The sequence below is a fragment of the Pogonomyrmex barbatus genome, unplaced genomic scaffold (genome assembly GCF_055798465.1).
Source record: "Pogonomyrmex barbatus isolate J1 unplaced genomic scaffold, ASM5579846v1 scaffold1, whole genome shotgun sequence".
Classification (NCBI taxonomy): Eukaryota; Metazoa; Arthropoda; class Insecta; order Hymenoptera; family Formicidae; genus Pogonomyrmex; species Pogonomyrmex barbatus.
In genome coordinates, this window is record NW_028297098.1 from 25,750,343 (window position 1) to 25,769,565 (window position 19,223).

Genomic DNA, 19,223 nt, shown 5'->3' on the forward strand with positions numbered 1-19,223 from the left:
TTTGTGCTCGGTGCAGCGTAGATTCACTTCTTCTTGCTTCACACCAAGAAATAATCATTTACAGTGCTCCGTTTTCAAGCGCGAACATGTGCCTTCGTAACGGAGTTTGAGAAGTGCGAGACTCACATATAATCGGTCTGCGAAACTTGAGGACTGTAGCACGAAAGCCGAGGCTCCGTTCGACCACGCTGCGAGAGGAAAATATTTGTTTTTCGAACGGTAAGACACTCATGAAACTTCGCCGATTCAATTTAATTTCAAACTCGCTGTTAGGCAAATTTATTAAGTTTTCTTTTCTCCATTGTTTTCCGCAAGCGATACTCGGTTGATTATCAAAAGAAATCAAAGCGAGAGAGCGTTTCGTTAAGCGTATCTCCTGCGGTGTGTACACAAGAAAATCGCTCTAATGCCGAAGGAAGGCCGATTTTACGGCGCTAATCGAGCCGGGTTGATTCTCGAAGCGCCTCGACTCCGAACGTTCATTAGACCGTAGCACGATGAGGTAACAATTGGTCTTCGCGAATCGCTAAAAAACGCAGCACGATCTTAGTTAATGTCAGCGGTAAATCCGACTGTTTTAAATGGATTAAATATGTCGTTTCCATGCAGATTTCAAAACCGAATTTTAAATCGCGTTTCGCTGCAAGTGGTGGTTTGCTACTTGTTTCGTGATCAAGTTGCAATCGGTTCCGAGTAGTAGTTTAATCGCGTGTAATAATGTAACCGCCATTTAAAGGCTCGAATAAAAGCCGTCGTTGTCACGGCTTCACTTTGATCTGTGCAGAAAAGTGTTCATTGTTTAAACACGAGAGAAATATATATCCAAATTAAAATTTGTTTACAAGATTTAAATTGTACATTGTCTTAGGAAATTATTAAATAATATTTAAATAATATTTAAATTAAATAATAAGTAAATTAAATATTTTTATAAATTTGACAACGATTTATAGCTTTATTTTTTTATAACAGCATTAATTGCAATAATAAATTTAAAGAGCAAATTGCAGCAAATTAAAACAAATTTAACAAAATATTAAATATTAAATGTCCTGACAATGCATCACACATTTCTTGTTATAGATAAAAAAAGATTCCCTCCTGGCTCGAACGTATGGGTTTAAAGAATCTAAAAGAATCTTAAAACGTGAAGGAAATTACTTTCTCCAAAATCCTAAATAATGCGATTGATTGAAATAAATGTTAATTCTGATTAAAACCCTATAAGCATTGGAATTTTCGATTTCACACGGTTGTATCGAGCTTAAGATGAAATAGAATGAAATTTATATCCGGCGTCGACCTCGAAGACTCACTTTCACTGGTCGCCACCCACAGAAAAATGCAGCAGCTGTTACGCATACGCCATGATATTTTCTGAATCTCAAGGGTAAAGCACGTTAAGGGCTCCATAAGAGGCAGCTGCAGGCATCGTGGATGAACTACACCTGCCTGAAAGTGTTTGTTCATTCGTCTACAATTTTTTTTTAAAGATCACACGTTTAAACACAATTGTGCTCAAATAAATCCTTAGAATGTCTGTTTAAAATCATTCCGAAATTGAGATATTTTCATGAGATTTCATATTACTTTTGTGCACCTCCCTTTCCCGCCCCACTTTGCGAAATGAAAAAAAGGTACAATTCAGAATTATAAACTATTTATGAGCTTTCAAAAATCCTGCTAATTAAAAATTTTAAGTTCGTTATTGTAGACTGAAATTTGACATTTTAAGAGGAGAATTTCTTTAGCTCCAAACAGCTCTTAAACTGTTAATTAATAGAATCCAAAAATCAAAACTATTAAAAGTTCTTAAACAGTAAAGATAAATCCAATATTCTTATTTTTAAGTGATGGGGGAACTAAGTGAATGTTCTCTCAGCCCCTTCACTTAAACCAAAATAAAAAACCAAATTTCAATCTACAGTAACGAGCTCAAAATTTCTTGCAGTTTGCAGAATTCGAAAGTTCATAAATAGCTTGTAATTCTGAGTTGTATTTTTTTCAATTCCTCAAGATGAGGAGGGAGGGGAAGAGACAGGTGCATAAAAGTCTTCATATTTCTATCTGAAGACGATCCTTTTATATGTGGATAGCATATAAAAAATACCTTGTAATACACTTGTGGTGTTGTGAGAGAGAAAGCAAGATTAAGAAAAATTTAAGAAAATAAAAAATAATTTTGTACATCTTGATATTTCATCATCGAAATGTCAATTATGTCGATTATTTAATAACGCGCGCGCGTTCTTTCTTCCGATATCGCGTTTTCGTACGACAGCCGGCAAGTGCGCGCGTACGTCATCCATAGCGGAAAAGAGATAAAAGAGACGACGGGTCTCGCTCATCAGAAGGCACAATTAGCTCATTCATCGTCCGTGTCTCTAGTGTCAGCGTACGCGAGCGTACGTATTAAACGTGTGCACGGCCGACAATCGTGCGCGAGTACAAGCCCGGGGTTGGTTTATCGGTGCAGGCGCCAAGTAGTCAGTCACTGTGACTCGCAAGATACATTCTGTTAGCCGTAGCCGCGCCGTTCAAGAGAGTTTATTATTACACTAACAGCGCGCCTTATACATCGCGCGCATCGAGATACACGTGTAGGTATTCGCGACGGCGGAAGATCATCGCGCAGAGGAGATCCGCCGCGGCTCGCCTCTTCTTAGATACATCATTTGCGGTTTTTGTACTTAGCTAAAATAAACACGGTCCGCCACGGCGAAATAAAAGACGACGGCAGGGAGCAATTTGAAAAATGCGCCCCGTCGACGCCGCGATGCTCCTCCTTGGAAAAAATGCGCTACCAAAAATAGGATATCTCGAACGGGGGAATAAAATGTCGCTCCCCTGCCTCGGTAAATTTCGTCGGTTATTTTTATTTGAGATCATTTTTAGGGTCTAAAAAGGACGAGTGGCCTGCGGCATTGCGGCACCGAAAACCGGCCTGGGCGCGATCACCGAAAGCAAACTTCATTGCTGCGTGCGGATGCAGGACGCGGGTATGCGAGAGGCTCGGGCCGTAGCCGCCGGGCTAAATTCCCGAATGCAACGCGTAATTCACTAGGTCGAGGTCGTTACTTAATCGAAATCGATGCATCTCCCAATCGCTTACACTCGGTATATCGCCTATGGAATGAAACGCGGCTTACAATACAATTCAGAAAAATCTCCGAGCTTATCGCCCTATATTTCCTAAAACAGATGCATGTTACGAAATTATCAGAATATTTCGTAAAAAAAAAACATAATTGCAATAAGGAGAATCCTTCATTTAAAATTATTTTTAGGATAATAAAATTTAAAAAGTGATTCAAATCGAAATGTTAGCTTTTCTATATGCGTGTTGATAAGAAGCAACATTTGCTCTACCGACAAATCAGTTAAGTATTGAGTTTCCAACTGCGTGAGAGATTGCAGACCTATGAAAAATCTTGAGCTTGACGAGCCTAGCCTCGTTCGCGCTAAAGTTAAAAGCCGATAAGAATTGATGAAACGCGCGTTCTTTTGCGCACGTGAAACGTGTCTTCCAATCTCGCCAACACGTCGCGGCCGCGAGAATGGATATGCCTATTACCGTTTGCGAGATTAGAGCAATTTATGGTATCGTCTAAGAGTACCGGCCCACATGCGGCGAATGCCGCACTTCCGGCCGAGCATACGACTTCGTTTGGTTACTTTTGTCGTATCTCAAACCGTGCTAAAGAGGAATGTTACGGGGAAAGACAATTCTCAAGTCGGTGATTTGAATAAATAAATTCCTGGGAAGGAAGAGAGAACCTGAGCGTTCCTGAAAAATAATACTTTACGAAAAGTTTATTGACAACGAACGATAATGTTAATAAAATTTACAACTCGGAGCTCATAACCACGGGGTGGCTACGGGTCTAAATGTGTTCCTCGATAAATCTCCCTGTTCACCCACGCTATCGCTGGCACGCCAAGTACGTTAAACGCGTTTATTCAACCGATACGCGTCGCGGCCATGGCCCGCGTACGGCCCGCTTCTTTCTCTCGCCTCCTCTCCGCTCGCCACAATGCTGTTTTCAGTGGCAGGCCTCAATTTGCCGTAATTATTATGTTTATCTTCCTCATTCACTTAAGTCCGCACACCGACTTCGACGATCCGGTCCTTCGTGCTCGTCGCCCGGCGCGGCAACACCGAAACGCCGTTGTAAGCGCCAGGCATCGTCGTGCCTCCTCTCACATGCGTGATTTACAACACAGATATTGACACCCTTTTTTTTTGTCCGCTTAGTAGAATTGAAATTCCGTGCCCACCGGGCTATAACTGTGATCCACTATGAGAGATCCATCGTTTCTACTCGTTAAAGTAAATTCTCTTCGGCATAATGAAGGTAAGAAGACTAGCAAAAATTCGCTTAGGAAATCGACAGTCGAGAAGCTCGTAATTGTTCGCTATGATAATAAGCGAGAGAAACTTAAGATTCCACGTCTACGAAACGCAACGTTCGTCTGTGCATGTATGCGGTATTCGCGCTCGTAAGCATTATATGCGTGGCTGCGCGGCCACGCGCCGCGATCGTTACGTCCTGAAAGGGGTGGGTCTACCACTGTGATCCGCTCTGTCAAATCCAATTTGCGTGATCCTTTCCCTCGGAAACGACATGAAATCCTCGTCACGCCCGGCAATTTGCAGCGCGCTCGGTTCGGCTCGGCGTGCACTTTCGACGAGCGTGAGAAGCGAGTGTCGGAATGTTGCACCTACGAAGAAAATAACACACGACTTAGCGCGCTTCTCGATCACCGGCTAGACGCGGCGTGTACAGAACACGCGTTAACCGTTTTATAAAATCCACCTCGGGGCGTTACAACTTTATCCGATCGGTCTGGAAATATCTCCCTCCCCCTTCCTCCCGCGCGGCTTGCGCGATCTCCGCGATCCGCCGGGGATGATCGCTCGTGTAACGTCCGGTTTCCTTACGTGCGCCACGTAGCCACGCGCCACGCGATCATTACGCTCGCGAGAAGGCGGTAACTACCACGCCGATCCAGTTTGTCAAACGCAATTTGCGTGATCCTTCCTCGCCGCGGAAACGACACGGAATTGACTCGGCAACACGCCCGATAATTTACGGTTTTTGTTACTCGGGAGCTCGGTGGCGCGTGCGATCATGAAAGCGGCGATATTACCCGATCGACCCCCCCCCCCTTTCCCCTCCGAAAGAATAATAGATTAAGTAGGCTCGGACGATGTACTTTGAAATAGCGCTCGGGACGAAAGAGAAATCGTCTCTCGCTATCGTCATCGTCCGACATACCTTCTGTAGAGGTGGATGTTTAGATTGGATCGAATTGTATGCGGTGTGCCTCGTGCATTTCTCCGAGCGAAAAAAAAAAAAAAATAAAAGTTGAAAACTTTTCTTGGTACGACTGGCCCTTGACTTCTCGGTACCCGTGATGTTGGTGCATTCACCACGTCGGTTCGCTTCGACGTGGAGTTAGCACGAACGGATTGTTTCTGCGGCCGAGCGAAGGCCTTTAGGAAAGTGTAAAGAGCGTCTAAAGCTAAAGAGAAAGAGAGAACGAGAAGGACAAGGAGAGAAAGAGAGGGAAAGAGAGAAAGAGGAAGAGAGAGAGAGAGAGAGAGAGAGAGAGAGAGAAGAAGTGACAAAGTAACTCTGGCAAGCCGGATGAGACTCAAGGAAGAGAGAAAGAACGAGGATGGAGCGAAAGAGCGTGAGGAGAAGAAAGGAGGAAGAGGTTAGCGAGGAGAGGAGATGGGAGATGGGAGATGGTGGAGGAAAGAAGGACGGTTCAAGGAGTTAAGAAGAAGAAGAAGAAGAAGAAAACGAAGAAGAAGAAGAAGAAGTTAAGATGGTCCAGCGCAAGCAGCATCACCACCGCAGCCGGAGGTGATGACCTGCTCAAGGCCACCCGCTCCCAACCTCTCGGACCGAAGAGGGGAACCACTCTTCTTTTTCGTTGCTCTCTTTTCTCTCTTTCGGCTCCTTGCAGCTCTCGAGCTCTCTCGCTCTTTCTCCTTCCTTCCTTCTGCCTCTCTCTTTCTCGCTCCCTCGGTTTCCGTGCATCTGCCTTTCTTGGGCTCGCTGAACTTTGCGTGGCCCTTTCACTCCTTCCTTCTCGTATTCTTCTCTCGTCCTTCCCCGTCCTCCCCCTGTCCTCCACATATTTCTGAATTTGAAACTCGGAAATAATTGACCACTCGTAAAAAATATTACGAAATGTAGAGAGTAATCATCTAAAGACTGCACGCTCCTGCTCTTTATTCTAGATTCTTCAATTTGATATTATTTACATTTAAATACATATTACAAAAGAAAGAAAGTTTTAGTCTTTATAGTTATAAATATTTGTTTTTTAACATTGCCGCGTCTGCGCATGTCAATTTTTCATCAAACGACTAATAACTACTAACGGCATTCTTTAAAATAAAATCAATTCACCTTTGAACGTAAAAGCAATTCGAATAAAATTCATTCCAACCTCGCATGAACAAGAAAAAAAAGTCGACCGCAATACAAGAAGTCGTAAAACGACTAAGATCGCGCGACTAATCCGCCTGCCGCCGCAGTAGCGTTCACCGGCGAAGAATGCGGTGCATCGTCGACACAATGCGGGAAAAAACATCGGACTTTTTTATTCCCTATCCGTTCAATTCGATCGGCCGCTTTTCGCGAATGTGATCATCCAAGCGCGCGAGATATGCACGCGAATTATGAATCTCGCGGAAGAAATTTCGAATAAAATGGAAGTTTCCTGTGTTACTTCTTTAAAATAAAAAAATTATCTTAAAGATAAAGAATATCGATCGCTCGCTTTTCACGAATGCGATCGTTCCAGCGCGCGAGATATGCCTGAGGAAATTTCGAGTGAAATGAGATCTTTTCGTGTTATTTTTAAGAAATTAAAAAATTGTAATGTCGATTTACGATGCGTTATATAGAAAAGATATATTTCTTAAAGACTTTGCGTTTGATGCACATGCACAGTGTATCTGATGTATCTGGCGTTTAATAGGCGCAGAGTCAACTGGAGTCAACGGTGCAGCTGTGTCCACCGACGGAGCAAACTATTACCTCGATTCATTATCAGTGACCTCTTTATGTACGTCTCTCGTCTTTCGTAGGACTCCTCTCCGCGCTTAACCCGCCGTTAACTTTTCTTAATTGAAATGTCATCCATAGGGCAGTTCCGGCGGTGCCTCATGCAGAACGCGTTTATAAAAATAATATATTCCACAAGTACGATCGCACGAATGACGCAAGGATACGAATTACTATACATTCCAATCTGATTTTTTTTCCCCTCTTTACCTGTCGCCTTCGGGCGGTCGGGCGATTACTTTCGCTGTTTCGACAAAATGACAGTGATTTCTCGCACGATCGTAGCTGGCGAGCAGAGTTGTATCCTTTCGCGCGCAGACGTGCTTATGCTTAAAGGTTGATACAGTAATGGCTAGACATCATGTATAATAAATAAAAGTACGTGCATTTGTTGCAGTGCGAGATGACGAAGCAGTCCGCGTGAGCAAGATTGCAGAATACACGGAGGAGGAAAGCAAGAACCCGAACAAAGGTAGAGAAACAGAGATCATTAGAGATCTATGGAACGTTTATTCTTTTCTCTCGTCGATCGAAATACCTCGAAACGGGCCTGAGCGATAAAAGCGAGTGTATATCGCGATTTTTTTCGCGCGATTGTCGAACAATGTAGGACCGCAAAAAACTGCTCTATGATCAGCATATTACTTTCCCGAACGATCTTATCGCGGGGACATTAAGGTATGACTCGACGATTTCAACAGTACTATCGCGCTCCGTGCGCAATGGTCCGTAGATTGTATTATTCACAAAGATAATTCCGGGTTACGGTGTCGTGTCAAAGTCGCTCCTTCGCGAAATGAAACGAAAATGTCAGGCGGGCATATGACGTACGCGGTCAGCGTGCCGAATCGGCCGCGAGATCGGTAACAATGGTATTAACTAAGCCGCGCGAATGCGCCAACATTTTACGCCGATCTCTCGTCCTTCGGCACGGTGAAAGTCCGCAAGAATTCGCCCTCGATCGTGTTGCGAACTTCACATTGAGATCCTCCTGACATGTCACGATCTCGCTCGAAACCAGTAACGCTGGATAACAAACACCTCACGCCGCCTTGTAAAACAGCAACGAGCAACGAGTCGGTCGTGCCCGCCCGAACGTCGGAGTCACGATTTTTAATCGAAATAGAAAGGAAACGAATGAAATTTATAATTCGTAACCTAATCGAATAGTCAATGAAGTTGTCACGGTATTAAAATGCTAACTGCTTTCGCAGCAAAAAGGAAACTATTAGAAATAGCCTGTGTAACGACGTTGGGGGAAGAAGGATCAAAGTGCGACAGGAAATTGAGGCATCTTAATCGTCCAGTTTTTTTTTTCTCTCTACGTAAGCTTTAAAGCCATTTGTTAGCGTGGCCTCGCCAGGGACTCTCGGGGATAATAACGAATGCCTTTCTCTCTTCGTCTTTTATCTTCGCACGCGAGGATACGCATCCTCGCAGTTTTGTCTCGACGCGACTCTCGCGATTCCCCAAGTGGATGCAACGAACGGCTATCAGTCCGCTATCAGTCTTTTTCTCTTTTTCCGTAAAAAATTAATTGGATAGGATTCTCGCGGAGTGATTCGCTTCCTACTCGTTTTACAGCCCGCTCCCACGAAGGCACGAGCGGAGTCGGCGATGGTAAACGTCATCGGCCTCTCGAAGCACGTACATCGGCCCGCCGCGTTTAATGCCAATGTTTCCGCATTCTGGAATCTTATTTTCTGAACGGGGAATATTCGCCGTCTAGCCGGTGCAGTGGCAAAAATGTACTGCCGACTGCTCACGCCGTGTCAAATCCTCTTGTGAATCCGCGCGCGAACACCGGCCGAACGCCACGTCGCGTCGCGCCATGTCGGGATTTTATGGTCCGCATATAGTCGGATTGCATACGCCAGGTAGTCCGAGAGATTCGTTCGAGAGAACTGTCGATTTTATCGGTAGATAGATACCGCGGATGGAATTAATCGTCACCGCGACGTAGCACTTCCGCGATGTAAGGCTTTATCTCTGCCCACGAAACACCTCGAGTTAGCACCTAACGGCAAAGCCGTGACGTCGAACATGAGTGAATCTCTCCACCCATTAAGTAGAAAGATTTCACCTTTGGAAATCTCACCTTTGGAGATTGATGAAAAAAACGTACTCCCGAAATTTTAGGCTACTAATTTCAGGCTTTCGATAAGAGGCTTAAGCACGTTGGGCAACCTCTCGTCCTGGGTCCCTTCTCACGAAATGTGGGAATTAATCCGCGGCATTCGGGGACGAATTTAAATGAATCCCTCGTGATATGACACTTCTCACTTCCGCGCGAGAGAGTGTCAGAAGTTAAACGTGATAAATGGACACCGTGCCCGGTATCGGCGCGATGTAACGCGAATCCGTGTCTTATTTAAGGACCTTTTAACCATTCGCGACAGCGCAATAATACCGCCGTCCACGATGGAAATGGTAGAAAGGTGATGTAACGCGTGAATCAGAGTGTGAGATTACCAAAGCAAAAGCGTTGGCGATTTCGCAACCGACGAGAATCGGCCGCATCGGCTGTCCCTTTATCCGAGTTCGTCGATCGTACGACACGGCCGTTCGGCACGGATTATCTAACACTGGCACGGCCGTTATTATGTCGAACGCTATCGGACATTTCTTCTCGTGCGAGCTTTGCGAGCGATGAGCTGAATACGAGGAGACTCGTGCGTATAGAAAATCAAATCGCAAAAACTAGGACGTTTACGCGGAATGGTCACGAATTGTGGGGCCGTTATTAATATGAATAATCTTCACCAGATAATAATCTGACGAGTATTGCGTGACGAAACCTAAGTAGGGGAGAGTATGAAGTTGCTCCTAATCTCTGCCACTTGAGATAGATCCTGTAATATTCGATGTATTAAGTTGCCCGATCTGAGCCAGAGAGCCAAAAGAAGATTACTTTTCCGAAAATATAAAACAAAATATGTACACGGGAAGAACACTCTTGTTTGAAGTATTTAAAAACTTGGTCAGATGGAAATCTGAAAATAATTTTGTTGTTCTGTACCAAAATATTTATATTTTTTTTAAATCATTTAAATTAGTTGCTAAAATATTAAAAATTTTTGCACTATTATCATTATATTTTATTGTTCTATATAACACATAATAATTTTGGTGGCCCAACAAAATTATTTTCAGATGGTAAAATTTTTAGATCATTTCGTCAAAACTTTTCTTTTCATGCTGAAAGATACATAATGCTTGTAAAATGTGTTAGAATAACTACAACGCTATACTTTTCTTAGAGGAACAATGAATCGAGCATTAAAGATGTTTCATTTGAAGATGAATTATTTATTCGCTGTACTTTAATTGCTTTACGGTGATACATCATTTAGGACATTTAACGGCGTGACATTTAACATTTGTCATATCGACGGATGAGGAAAGAGAGGGAGACTATTATTAGCGAAGACAAATACAATAAATTAATAATCGTGTTACAAGGTTCCAGTACATTGACGCAATACGAGCGATTCGGATCTCGTGCCAAGGACAAGCGACTTTTAACGACGGCATTGATTTTGCGGTCAGCCTTCTTTCTTTTCCAAAACAGTATTCCACGAAGAAAGCTATTCGCCGTCGATTGCGTAATCAGGCGTAATCTTCGCTTTGAAATTATATTGCGCGATGACGTAATTTACAGCCACAATTTGCGTAATTATTATCGTTATTATCATATTTCTATATCATCGGAATACGTACGAGCATAAATAATAAGACTTATTTTAATTTCAAATAAAACAATTACATCTTCGATATCGTTCACCAACTCATGCTATTTCTATGTCAAAGAATTTTGCAATTATAATATCTTTACAATTCGTAGGATAAGAAGAAAAATTTTTTAATGTGTATCAAAATTGATATCACATAAATTTTTGGAGATTTGCATCGTAATCAAGATTTAAAAGTCTTACTTTTGCGCTTGCATTATGCGTCACTGATTTCAATGTGTAGATCGATACATCCCGTTTCTATCGATGAATCATTTAATTGCTCACGGAATTATTATTATTAAGCCACGTAACTCAGTGGCTCATGACAAAATTATCGGTTCATATTAAAGCCGATTATATCGCATAGCGGTACATCCAGCCCAGCATAGAGCCTCCAGATCCGCGTCCTACGACTTCTCCCCGACGAACGGTTTCGTTTCGTTGACACATTCCGCAAGATTAATCGACTCACGTAACTGCCCGGGCGACACTCGCGAACTGGTACGCGGCACGCAGATCTACGCATTCCAGGAGAGATTGTCCCGTCTGGGGCAGTTAATTAATTCCTGACGAATATGCCTCTCCAACTATCTCGCGACTGTCCCGATCAATTAGAAATAAATCTCAGACGCGAATCGAAGAGGAAATCAAAGAAGAGAAGTACTGGCATAGAGGTCGAGGATGGGGGACAAAATGACGCATTGATTTTTCGTATACGGTATAACATCGGTGAAAGAATGCAATTCCAAGCGGCAAGTTAAAAGCGTGGCCGCGGTGACTGAAAAACGCGAGTCTATCCCTTCTCTCGTGCACACGAAAGCGCTTGATGTCGGCGCTAAACCGCGGAAGCTGGCCTCGCCGAGCAATGTCGCCCAGTCTTACGACAGCCTTCTTGCCTCGCGGTACGAACGAGAAACGTCCACCGTTTGTTACCTCTTTCATCCCGACGATACATCAACGTTCTTCTGAGAAGCCGCACCGCGAACCGGGCTCGGGCTCGGGCTCGCGCAAAACGCACAATGAACTTCTTCCACGTGAAAGTTTGCCATAATCGCGAGTCGAGTATGTTATGTACTCTTCGATGATTAAAATTAATTGCGCGCCGCTCGAATCGAATGCCCGCAAAGTGATTTGCAAGGCAAGACTGTTCCTCCGTGAATTCTGGATGTTGCACGCGCGCCGTATCTAATCAGGTATATTATTTCGCAAGGCGTTTCGTTTTCGAACGGTTGCTTGCAAATCTGACGCGCCAGCAAATGCAGAGCGCACGTTGTCCAGCTGTAATTCTTTATGCATATATTTTTTCCTGATTTCCGTTGTTTCTCTTCATAACTCGTAGAACGTAACACTAGTTGAAAAAAGAAAAAAAATAACAGATAAGATCTTCATTTACATAATTCGTTCAACCGACTAGTTATAACGATGTAATAATTATAACTTCATCACGAGTTCGTGATCAAATATTTGCCAAACGCAAATGAAAATATATGGTGCGATGCCCGACACTTGCGATTATATCCCGCTTTATCGTTTCGAGACAGCAGTTTTTATTTCAAAAAATTATTAATCTCTCAATTTATTCCGTTTTATAATATTATTCATTAATGCACCTGCATTATTTATCGAGAACCGAATGCGGATAGTTCCTTTTTACAGTTAATTGTGAACTAATAAATTTTTAGTTATGCAGAATGGATAACGATCGGATTCGTGATAAATTCATGCTCGCACGCGCACGCGCACACACACACACACACACACACACACACACACACACACACACACACACACACCACACACACACACGAAATTTACGCATACTCGAATGTACTTAAGTCTACGATGACACGAGCGTCTCTGATGCCGGTACAAATATGGTGCGGTCGTCTGCGATGTGCATCGAAAACCATCAAGCAGCGCGAAAGTTGCATCTGTTGCACGTGCATACGATCGGCGATTAGTTACGTCGTACCGCACTATGCCAGGAATGTTAATCAGAAGTTAGCGCTGCGCGCTTTATTAACCGTGAATTAAAGTTAGTCAGAATTTCGCGGTATGATGGCATACGTAAGCGTTTGACAATGCAACAGTATATGCAGCTTATGATGATTTGCAACTTATGACAAGCTGTACATTTGAAGAATTTCATTTGCATATTTCAGCATTTTTTTTTTTTTAGAAAAGAAAAAGGTCTAAGAATTTAGAATAGAAAAAATTTAACACATGCATACACACGCGCGCGCGCGCGCACACACACACACACACACACACACACACACACACACACACACAAATTTCGATATTCATCATGAAGAATCATATTGTTTACGGTAACATGCCAAATTTAAATATCCATACTTAGACTAGATTACGTGCATGCTTTATCAGTAGACTCGCGCTAGAATGTGGAAAACCTTGAGATTATGCAAATTTAGCAATACGAGCCAAATAATTTCGCTTTCGAATTTAACAAGAAATTCGGAGTAAATATTAATCTTGAGAGTAAATAAAAATGCAAAGTGAAACTAAAAATTCGGAGTAATTCTTCGAAAGAAAAATCAAGATTAAAAATGCAGTTCCTTTTTAAGTTTAGGTTCTTTTTTAAAATTTGCATTTTACGAATGGAAAGTAAAGTCTTAAAATTCAATAGACTGAAACTCTTTTTAGCATATTTTAGCGAACTTATTTGACAAACATGAAAGAATTACGAAATTGTGCGCTTGCGATTCGTCACACGGAAAGCATGGAAAATCGAAGAGATGATGTCATTTTTTTAACTGATAATGCATTCACTGCGATGTATAATGTGTTGATACGCACGATGAATCATTCAAGTGGTTTGCTTCGCTATTTAATGGTGCAAATATTTTTGTCGATGCACTTCCTTCCCGAAGGAATTCTTCAAGCATAGCATAATATATTCGCAGCGCATATTATATTAAAGCTAAAGAACGCTAGAATGAAATTTACAAGGTGTACAGAAGAATTCTTAACGACTTGGCTCTTCTTTCGTCGTAAATATGTAACGACGAAATAGCCGTACAAAGAATAAAGCATTTACAAACGTTTTACGAGAATCCACGCGATCTACGATATTTGACTGAGTAATGAGGATAGCTATTCAAATTCCATCAATGCAAATTTTGTCTCACCTTGAACTCGCTACTTTATCAGAAAACGAAACAGACATTTCATACAAATGATAACTTGTTAAAGCACAATACAGAAACGTCAATCATATAGATCTCTTATTACACTCTCTAAAAAAAAACAAATTACGCAAAGGAACAATTTTAGTAAACTATTTCTGCATAATTTTTTTTTTAATTTTAATTTAATTTTAATTTTAGTTTTTAACATATAAAATATCTTACTAGTTACCAATACTAGTTTTATATCGAAAAACGTTCGAAAATGCTGTTGTAGACACGGTAAATGGTAAGATGGAGAATTGCGGAGGCGGTCAGCGCCTGCCCCCGGACGGGGACGAATTTCCAGCTGCGTACCAAGAATTCAGCAACAGTAACAACCAGCCATCGTATAGATACATCGCCGCGACAAGGACGGCGACGATAACCACGAATATCGGAGGATTGTGCAACGAGAACGAATCGTTCCATGCCGGCGAGGCTCTTAAAATGCTCGCGAACGACAGCAACGTTGTCGGTTCGAGGAGCATTATTCTATCCGATAGCAAGATGACGTTCACAGGCGGTGAAAACGTGAGGCAGGATATAAACAAAGTCGCTTTGGCAAATATGGAGAGCGTCCGATCCGAGATGGGCAAGGCTGTGACGGCCACTGTGGATAATATATGTCAAGACGTGAAGTCCACCGAGATTACTAACGAGGAGAAAAAATCGTCTTATCACAGTTCGGAAGATAACGCGAAGAAAAACGCTCCCACCGTCACGGGCAGTTCTCTTTATTCTTGTCAGACCAACAGCAATTTAATGATGAGCGAGAAGAAAACGGAGATTGCCGGATATTGTCACAAGGACGTGGTGACGATCGACGAAGTGCCAAGCCACGTGGAAAAGGACACGCCTGTTGATATCCCGCCGCCTCTACCATTGACAGGTACTCATTACTTATCTAGCTTCGAATTAAGCCTCTCTTTCCGTTCTTTTTCTCCGCGAAACAGCTCTGACATATCAGAAACATATTATTAAATTATTAAATTCAATATTCCGGTGAGGTGATTGATTTTTCCTCCTCTTCCCTCATCAAAATCATCTCAATCTCGTCACGTTTTTATATCACCTTTGTTGTTCGCGCTTTTCTGCAAAGGCACGTTTATCGTTCGCAGGTCCACCGAAAATGGAGCAAGTGATTTTGCATGCGAGAAATGTTCCTACGATGGAATCGCCGCAGAGAAAGTTTTCCTTGAACGGCGATCTGTGGAGGCAGGACGACAAGTCCGAACGATCTGTTCGAGACAAGATCGCCATGTTCTCGTCGCAGAGCAGCCTTGACGCGCCCGTATTCCCCAATGTTATGACAGCGGCGGCAGCTACGAACAGCAGCAAACGTCTGTCCAAGTACAAGTCCTCCGAAGACGTTTACTGCGATGACAAGAGCAACGGTCAGAAGGAGAGGCCGTCCTTTTTCGCCGACAGGACGCAAAGCTCCTTCGACCTCACCGATTCGGCCAAGAGCACCACAGGGAATGATTCCGTGAAGAAATACAGCCTGAGAACGCCTAGTTTACCTCAGACCACTCTGCCTACTCTGTTGAGTCCAACTGTCCAAACTGCAAGAGTTCCAAAGACGCTACCGATCATTCCGCCGAAAACTACGTCGCTGCCCAGCCCGTTGTCATCTTCGTTCGACAAGCAAAATTTCTTAAATATGACGATGAAAAATTATAGTCCGAACACCACCGAAAATAGCAACTTGCCGAATTCCGTGTACTCGAATATCGATAAAACTGTAAGCCCTTGTAATAATTCTAACAACTCGATCAAGACAACGAGCACGCCTTTACTGACGCGAGCCACCAGCTTTTCGGCACCTTTCGCGCAAGATCGAAATACTCTGACAACCGATTCCATCAATAACTCACAAATCTCGAGAACGAATTCCTTGGCGTCCACCTTCAGACGACCCGGAGAAGACGCGAGGAGGAGCAGCTTGAACCAATTAATCGAGCAGAGACGAAGATCGATATCGAAACTACGTGGTCTGGTTATACCGGAAAAAGATACCGTGCCAATCGATCAACCTATCATCGATCTACCGGAAATTAAATCACGAGATTCGATATTATTACATCAGGTAAAAGATTTGAAATTTTAATGACACTTGACGTAAACTATTTTCAATCCTGGAATCTCATACTAGACTAATCTATAATCTCAATCTTATTTCAATTTATTTTGAACTGGTGACTTTTAATTTTTAAATTTCATATTAGACTAATCTTATATACTTCGTAATTTTATTTCAATTTATTTTGAAAAATTTATTATCACAAATTGTGTCAAATTTATATTTTTATATATTCTTCTTTTACGCGTGCATTGAGAATAATGCACTATTAAACGTCTGTTCCAGATATCAAAGGCAAACATTCAGGACAAATGGGGATCGCAAAGTTCCTTGACAAGCAACGCCAGCACGGCGAGCCAGCCCTTGAAGGCGACGACGTCCTTCAAGATGCCGGCGCCTCAGATACATTCCAAGTATTCTCCGGCTTTCAAGAGAAAGTCCCTGACGGTCTACGGCACGTCAGTGACGACAAGCTCCTCGATAAACGGCAACAGCCCGACTCTTAAAAATTCTCAACCGACCGCGACGTTTTCGGAGCCACCGAAAAGCCTGGAAAGTATCTGCAGCCCGACGAGAAGCGATTACAGCTTCGAGTTCGCCTCGACCACCAGCTCGCCGGACGGCTCGCGTACCAGACCGAGGACGATGCAGAGGAAGGCTCGCTTGGATTACGACGATTCCGACAACGATTCGGCCGTTAGTAGCTCTCAGAGCAGCATATCCCGCGGCTTCAGTCCGCCGATGTCTCCGGTACCGTCGGAAAGATCCACCATTTCGTCGGAGAGATCCTACGTTTCCACGGAATTAAATTGCCCGCGTCGGCCCTTGATCGCGGACAGTCTGAGCAGAATCTCGATCGCGCGGGATGTCCGAGATCCTATTGCCGCGTCCGATAAAGATCAATTCGCCTCCAGAATAGGCGTTCTCGGTGAACGTGCGTACTTGGCCGAGAGATCGTCTTCCAGCAGCAGCGGTTCGAATCCACGCTCGCCGCAGCCGAACGAGTTGATTTCGAGGAACTCGCAGATCCCTCAGAGACAGCTGAGGCGATCGAACAGCACCGACACGAACTGCAGCACGTCCTCGACGCTTACGTCCGGATCTCAGGCCAGCGCCGAGTCCCTGTCTCGAAGAGTATTGAAGCCGCAGAGTGTTGAGGCGATAAATCGGAAGAACATTTTGGCCAGCGCTAGATGCCGCAGCGGCAGAGATCTCAACGGATCGCCGCTGATCCAACGAAAGTTCTCGGATGACGAAGACGCCGCGAGGGGAGCCGTCGAGAACGGCGGTGCCATTCATCAGATGGGCAATAACTTTGAGAACGATGCCGCGAGCAAACAAGACATCAAGATCGCCTACATAGAAGTCGCGGATCCCTTCGCGGAGGACGAAGATTCGTTTCAGAAGAAAGAGGAGAAACCTAAATTGCCGCCGAAAATGAGCTTTCCACCACCGGCCGCTAGACCGCCCAAGTCCGAAATGTTAGAGCCGTCAAATGACCTCAAAATGTGGGTTCGAGCGGAGGCGAAGACTTTGGCGCGATCCATGGAAGAAAAAGTGAACAACAAGTACGACAAGAGTCCGTCCATCGCAGCTCAAAATTTGGAAATTTCACCCATCGTTCGCGCAACGAGAAACAGTTGTGGCTCTACATTCAACGAGCCTGTTAGTACAGCTTCCAATGGTGATTTGTCTTCAAAGAACAGAACTATGGTAAACGAAACGAAGATCGCCATGGTGGAAAAAATGCAAGGCAGAGCAAGTTTAACTCCCAGAAAAAACACGGAAGATCAAAACGATCTCTTGACAATTTTAACGACAAAGAGCCGCTCCAGATCAGCTATTCACGTCGACGAGGGCACTTTCGGCAGATCGAAGAGCCAGATGAGCCTCGAGGATATTCTCGGCGCTAAGTCAGATTTGAAGTTACTCCGCGCACAGAGTATGGAGCCGAAAGTCGAGAAGAACGGCACGATAACAACGAGCTCGCCGATAAAATCAGCTTGGGACGTGAAGGAAAATCGATACGGTCGAAGAGGCTCCATCACATCGAATGATTCCTGGTCGGAGGACAGAACCTTCATCTCGAAGATACCTACTTTGGGAAGAAACAAGGCTGTCGACAGCGGCGACGAGACGTCGGAAAGCGTGGAAAGAATGAGAAGCGTGACAGCGTCGAAGATCCCGACCTCCCGTAGCTTGAATCGACGCAGCGTCAGCGTTACGGATATGAAGAAGGCCCTAGAGAAGACTGACGTGAGTCCCGTGCATGGCCAGTTACAGCAGAACGCCGGCAGCAGCGCCCACAATCGATTTCCAAGTCTGGACAGCAGCGTGGACGAGAACATCGGCACGGAGACGGAGGCCGACAGATGCTACGGCGAGCAATTCGGCAGTATCAGTTCACTGGCCAGCAGCACCAGCCTGATCTCGCAGCAGGAGCTGGCGCAGCTCGTCGAGGAGGCGAGCTTGGAGGAGGCACGTGGGGCGCACGACGTCATAGTCGTTTTGCTGCACAAGGAGAACCCGACGGGCAGCGTCGGCATCACTCTGGCCGGCGGCGCGGATTGCGAGGTGAAGGAGATCACAGTTCACCGAGTACTGACGCACTCCATCGCGGACAAGGACGGCCGGGTGCAGAGGGGCGACAGGATCCTCAGCATAAACGGCCGTAGCACGCGAGGTCTCACGCACAGGGAGAGCATGGCGGTGTTGAAGCAGCCGAGGTCGGAAGTCGTGCTGGTCGTGTCGAGAGTCAGGATGGAGGAAGGCTGTAAGCTGAGATCGCGGACCGCGAGTGTCGAAACCATCGTTGAGGGTAAGGGAAACGTGCGTTCGTGAGAACCCCCCCCCCTCACGATTTTTATTTTGACGATAATGAAAACGATGTAAATGAGAGAATTCTCGGATTGCATAGGGTTAGAGACGAATGGAAACGTGGAGGACACCGCGTGGGGACCGCCGTCCACCGTGGCGGTCTACAAGGATGGAGCTGGTCTAGGATTCAGTCTGGAAGGCGGTAGGGACAGTCCCCTCGGGGACAGACCTCTGATCATCAAGAAGATATTCACCGGTAAACCTTTTGTAAATTTGTGTATATGATCGTGATACTTTGATGAAGGGTAACGCCGAG

At 44.3% G+C, this 19,223-nt stretch overlaps 1 protein-coding gene and 1 long non-coding RNA gene across 4 annotated transcripts in view; one reads left to right on the forward strand and one right to left on the reverse strand.

Moving 5' to 3' along the window:
* bbg (PDZ domain-containing protein big bang) overlaps positions 1-19,223 on the forward strand; it is a 37,320-nt gene that overhangs the window by 13,738 nt on the left and 4,359 nt on the right. For all 3 annotated transcript variants that reach the window (XM_089078484.1, XM_089078487.1, XM_089078492.1), the window contains exons 6-10: positions 7,483-7,557; positions 14,246-14,899; positions 15,129-16,096; positions 16,376-18,908; positions 19,008-19,163. In XM_089078484.1, coding sequence (XP_088934610.1) covers positions 7,483-7,557; positions 14,246-14,899; positions 15,129-16,096; positions 16,376-18,908; positions 19,008-19,163 — 4,386 coding nt within the window. The remainder of the gene's footprint in view (positions 1-7,482; positions 7,558-14,245; positions 14,900-15,128; positions 16,097-16,375; positions 18,909-19,007; positions 19,164-19,223) is intronic.
* On the reverse strand, positions 10,374-14,321 carry LOC148938301 (uncharacterized). Its single transcript, XR_016139632.1, has 2 exons — positions 14,201-14,321; positions 10,374-12,167 (listed from the first exon to the last, which is right to left on the reverse strand). It is a non-coding gene; the product is annotated as an uncharacterized LOC148938301 (long non-coding RNA).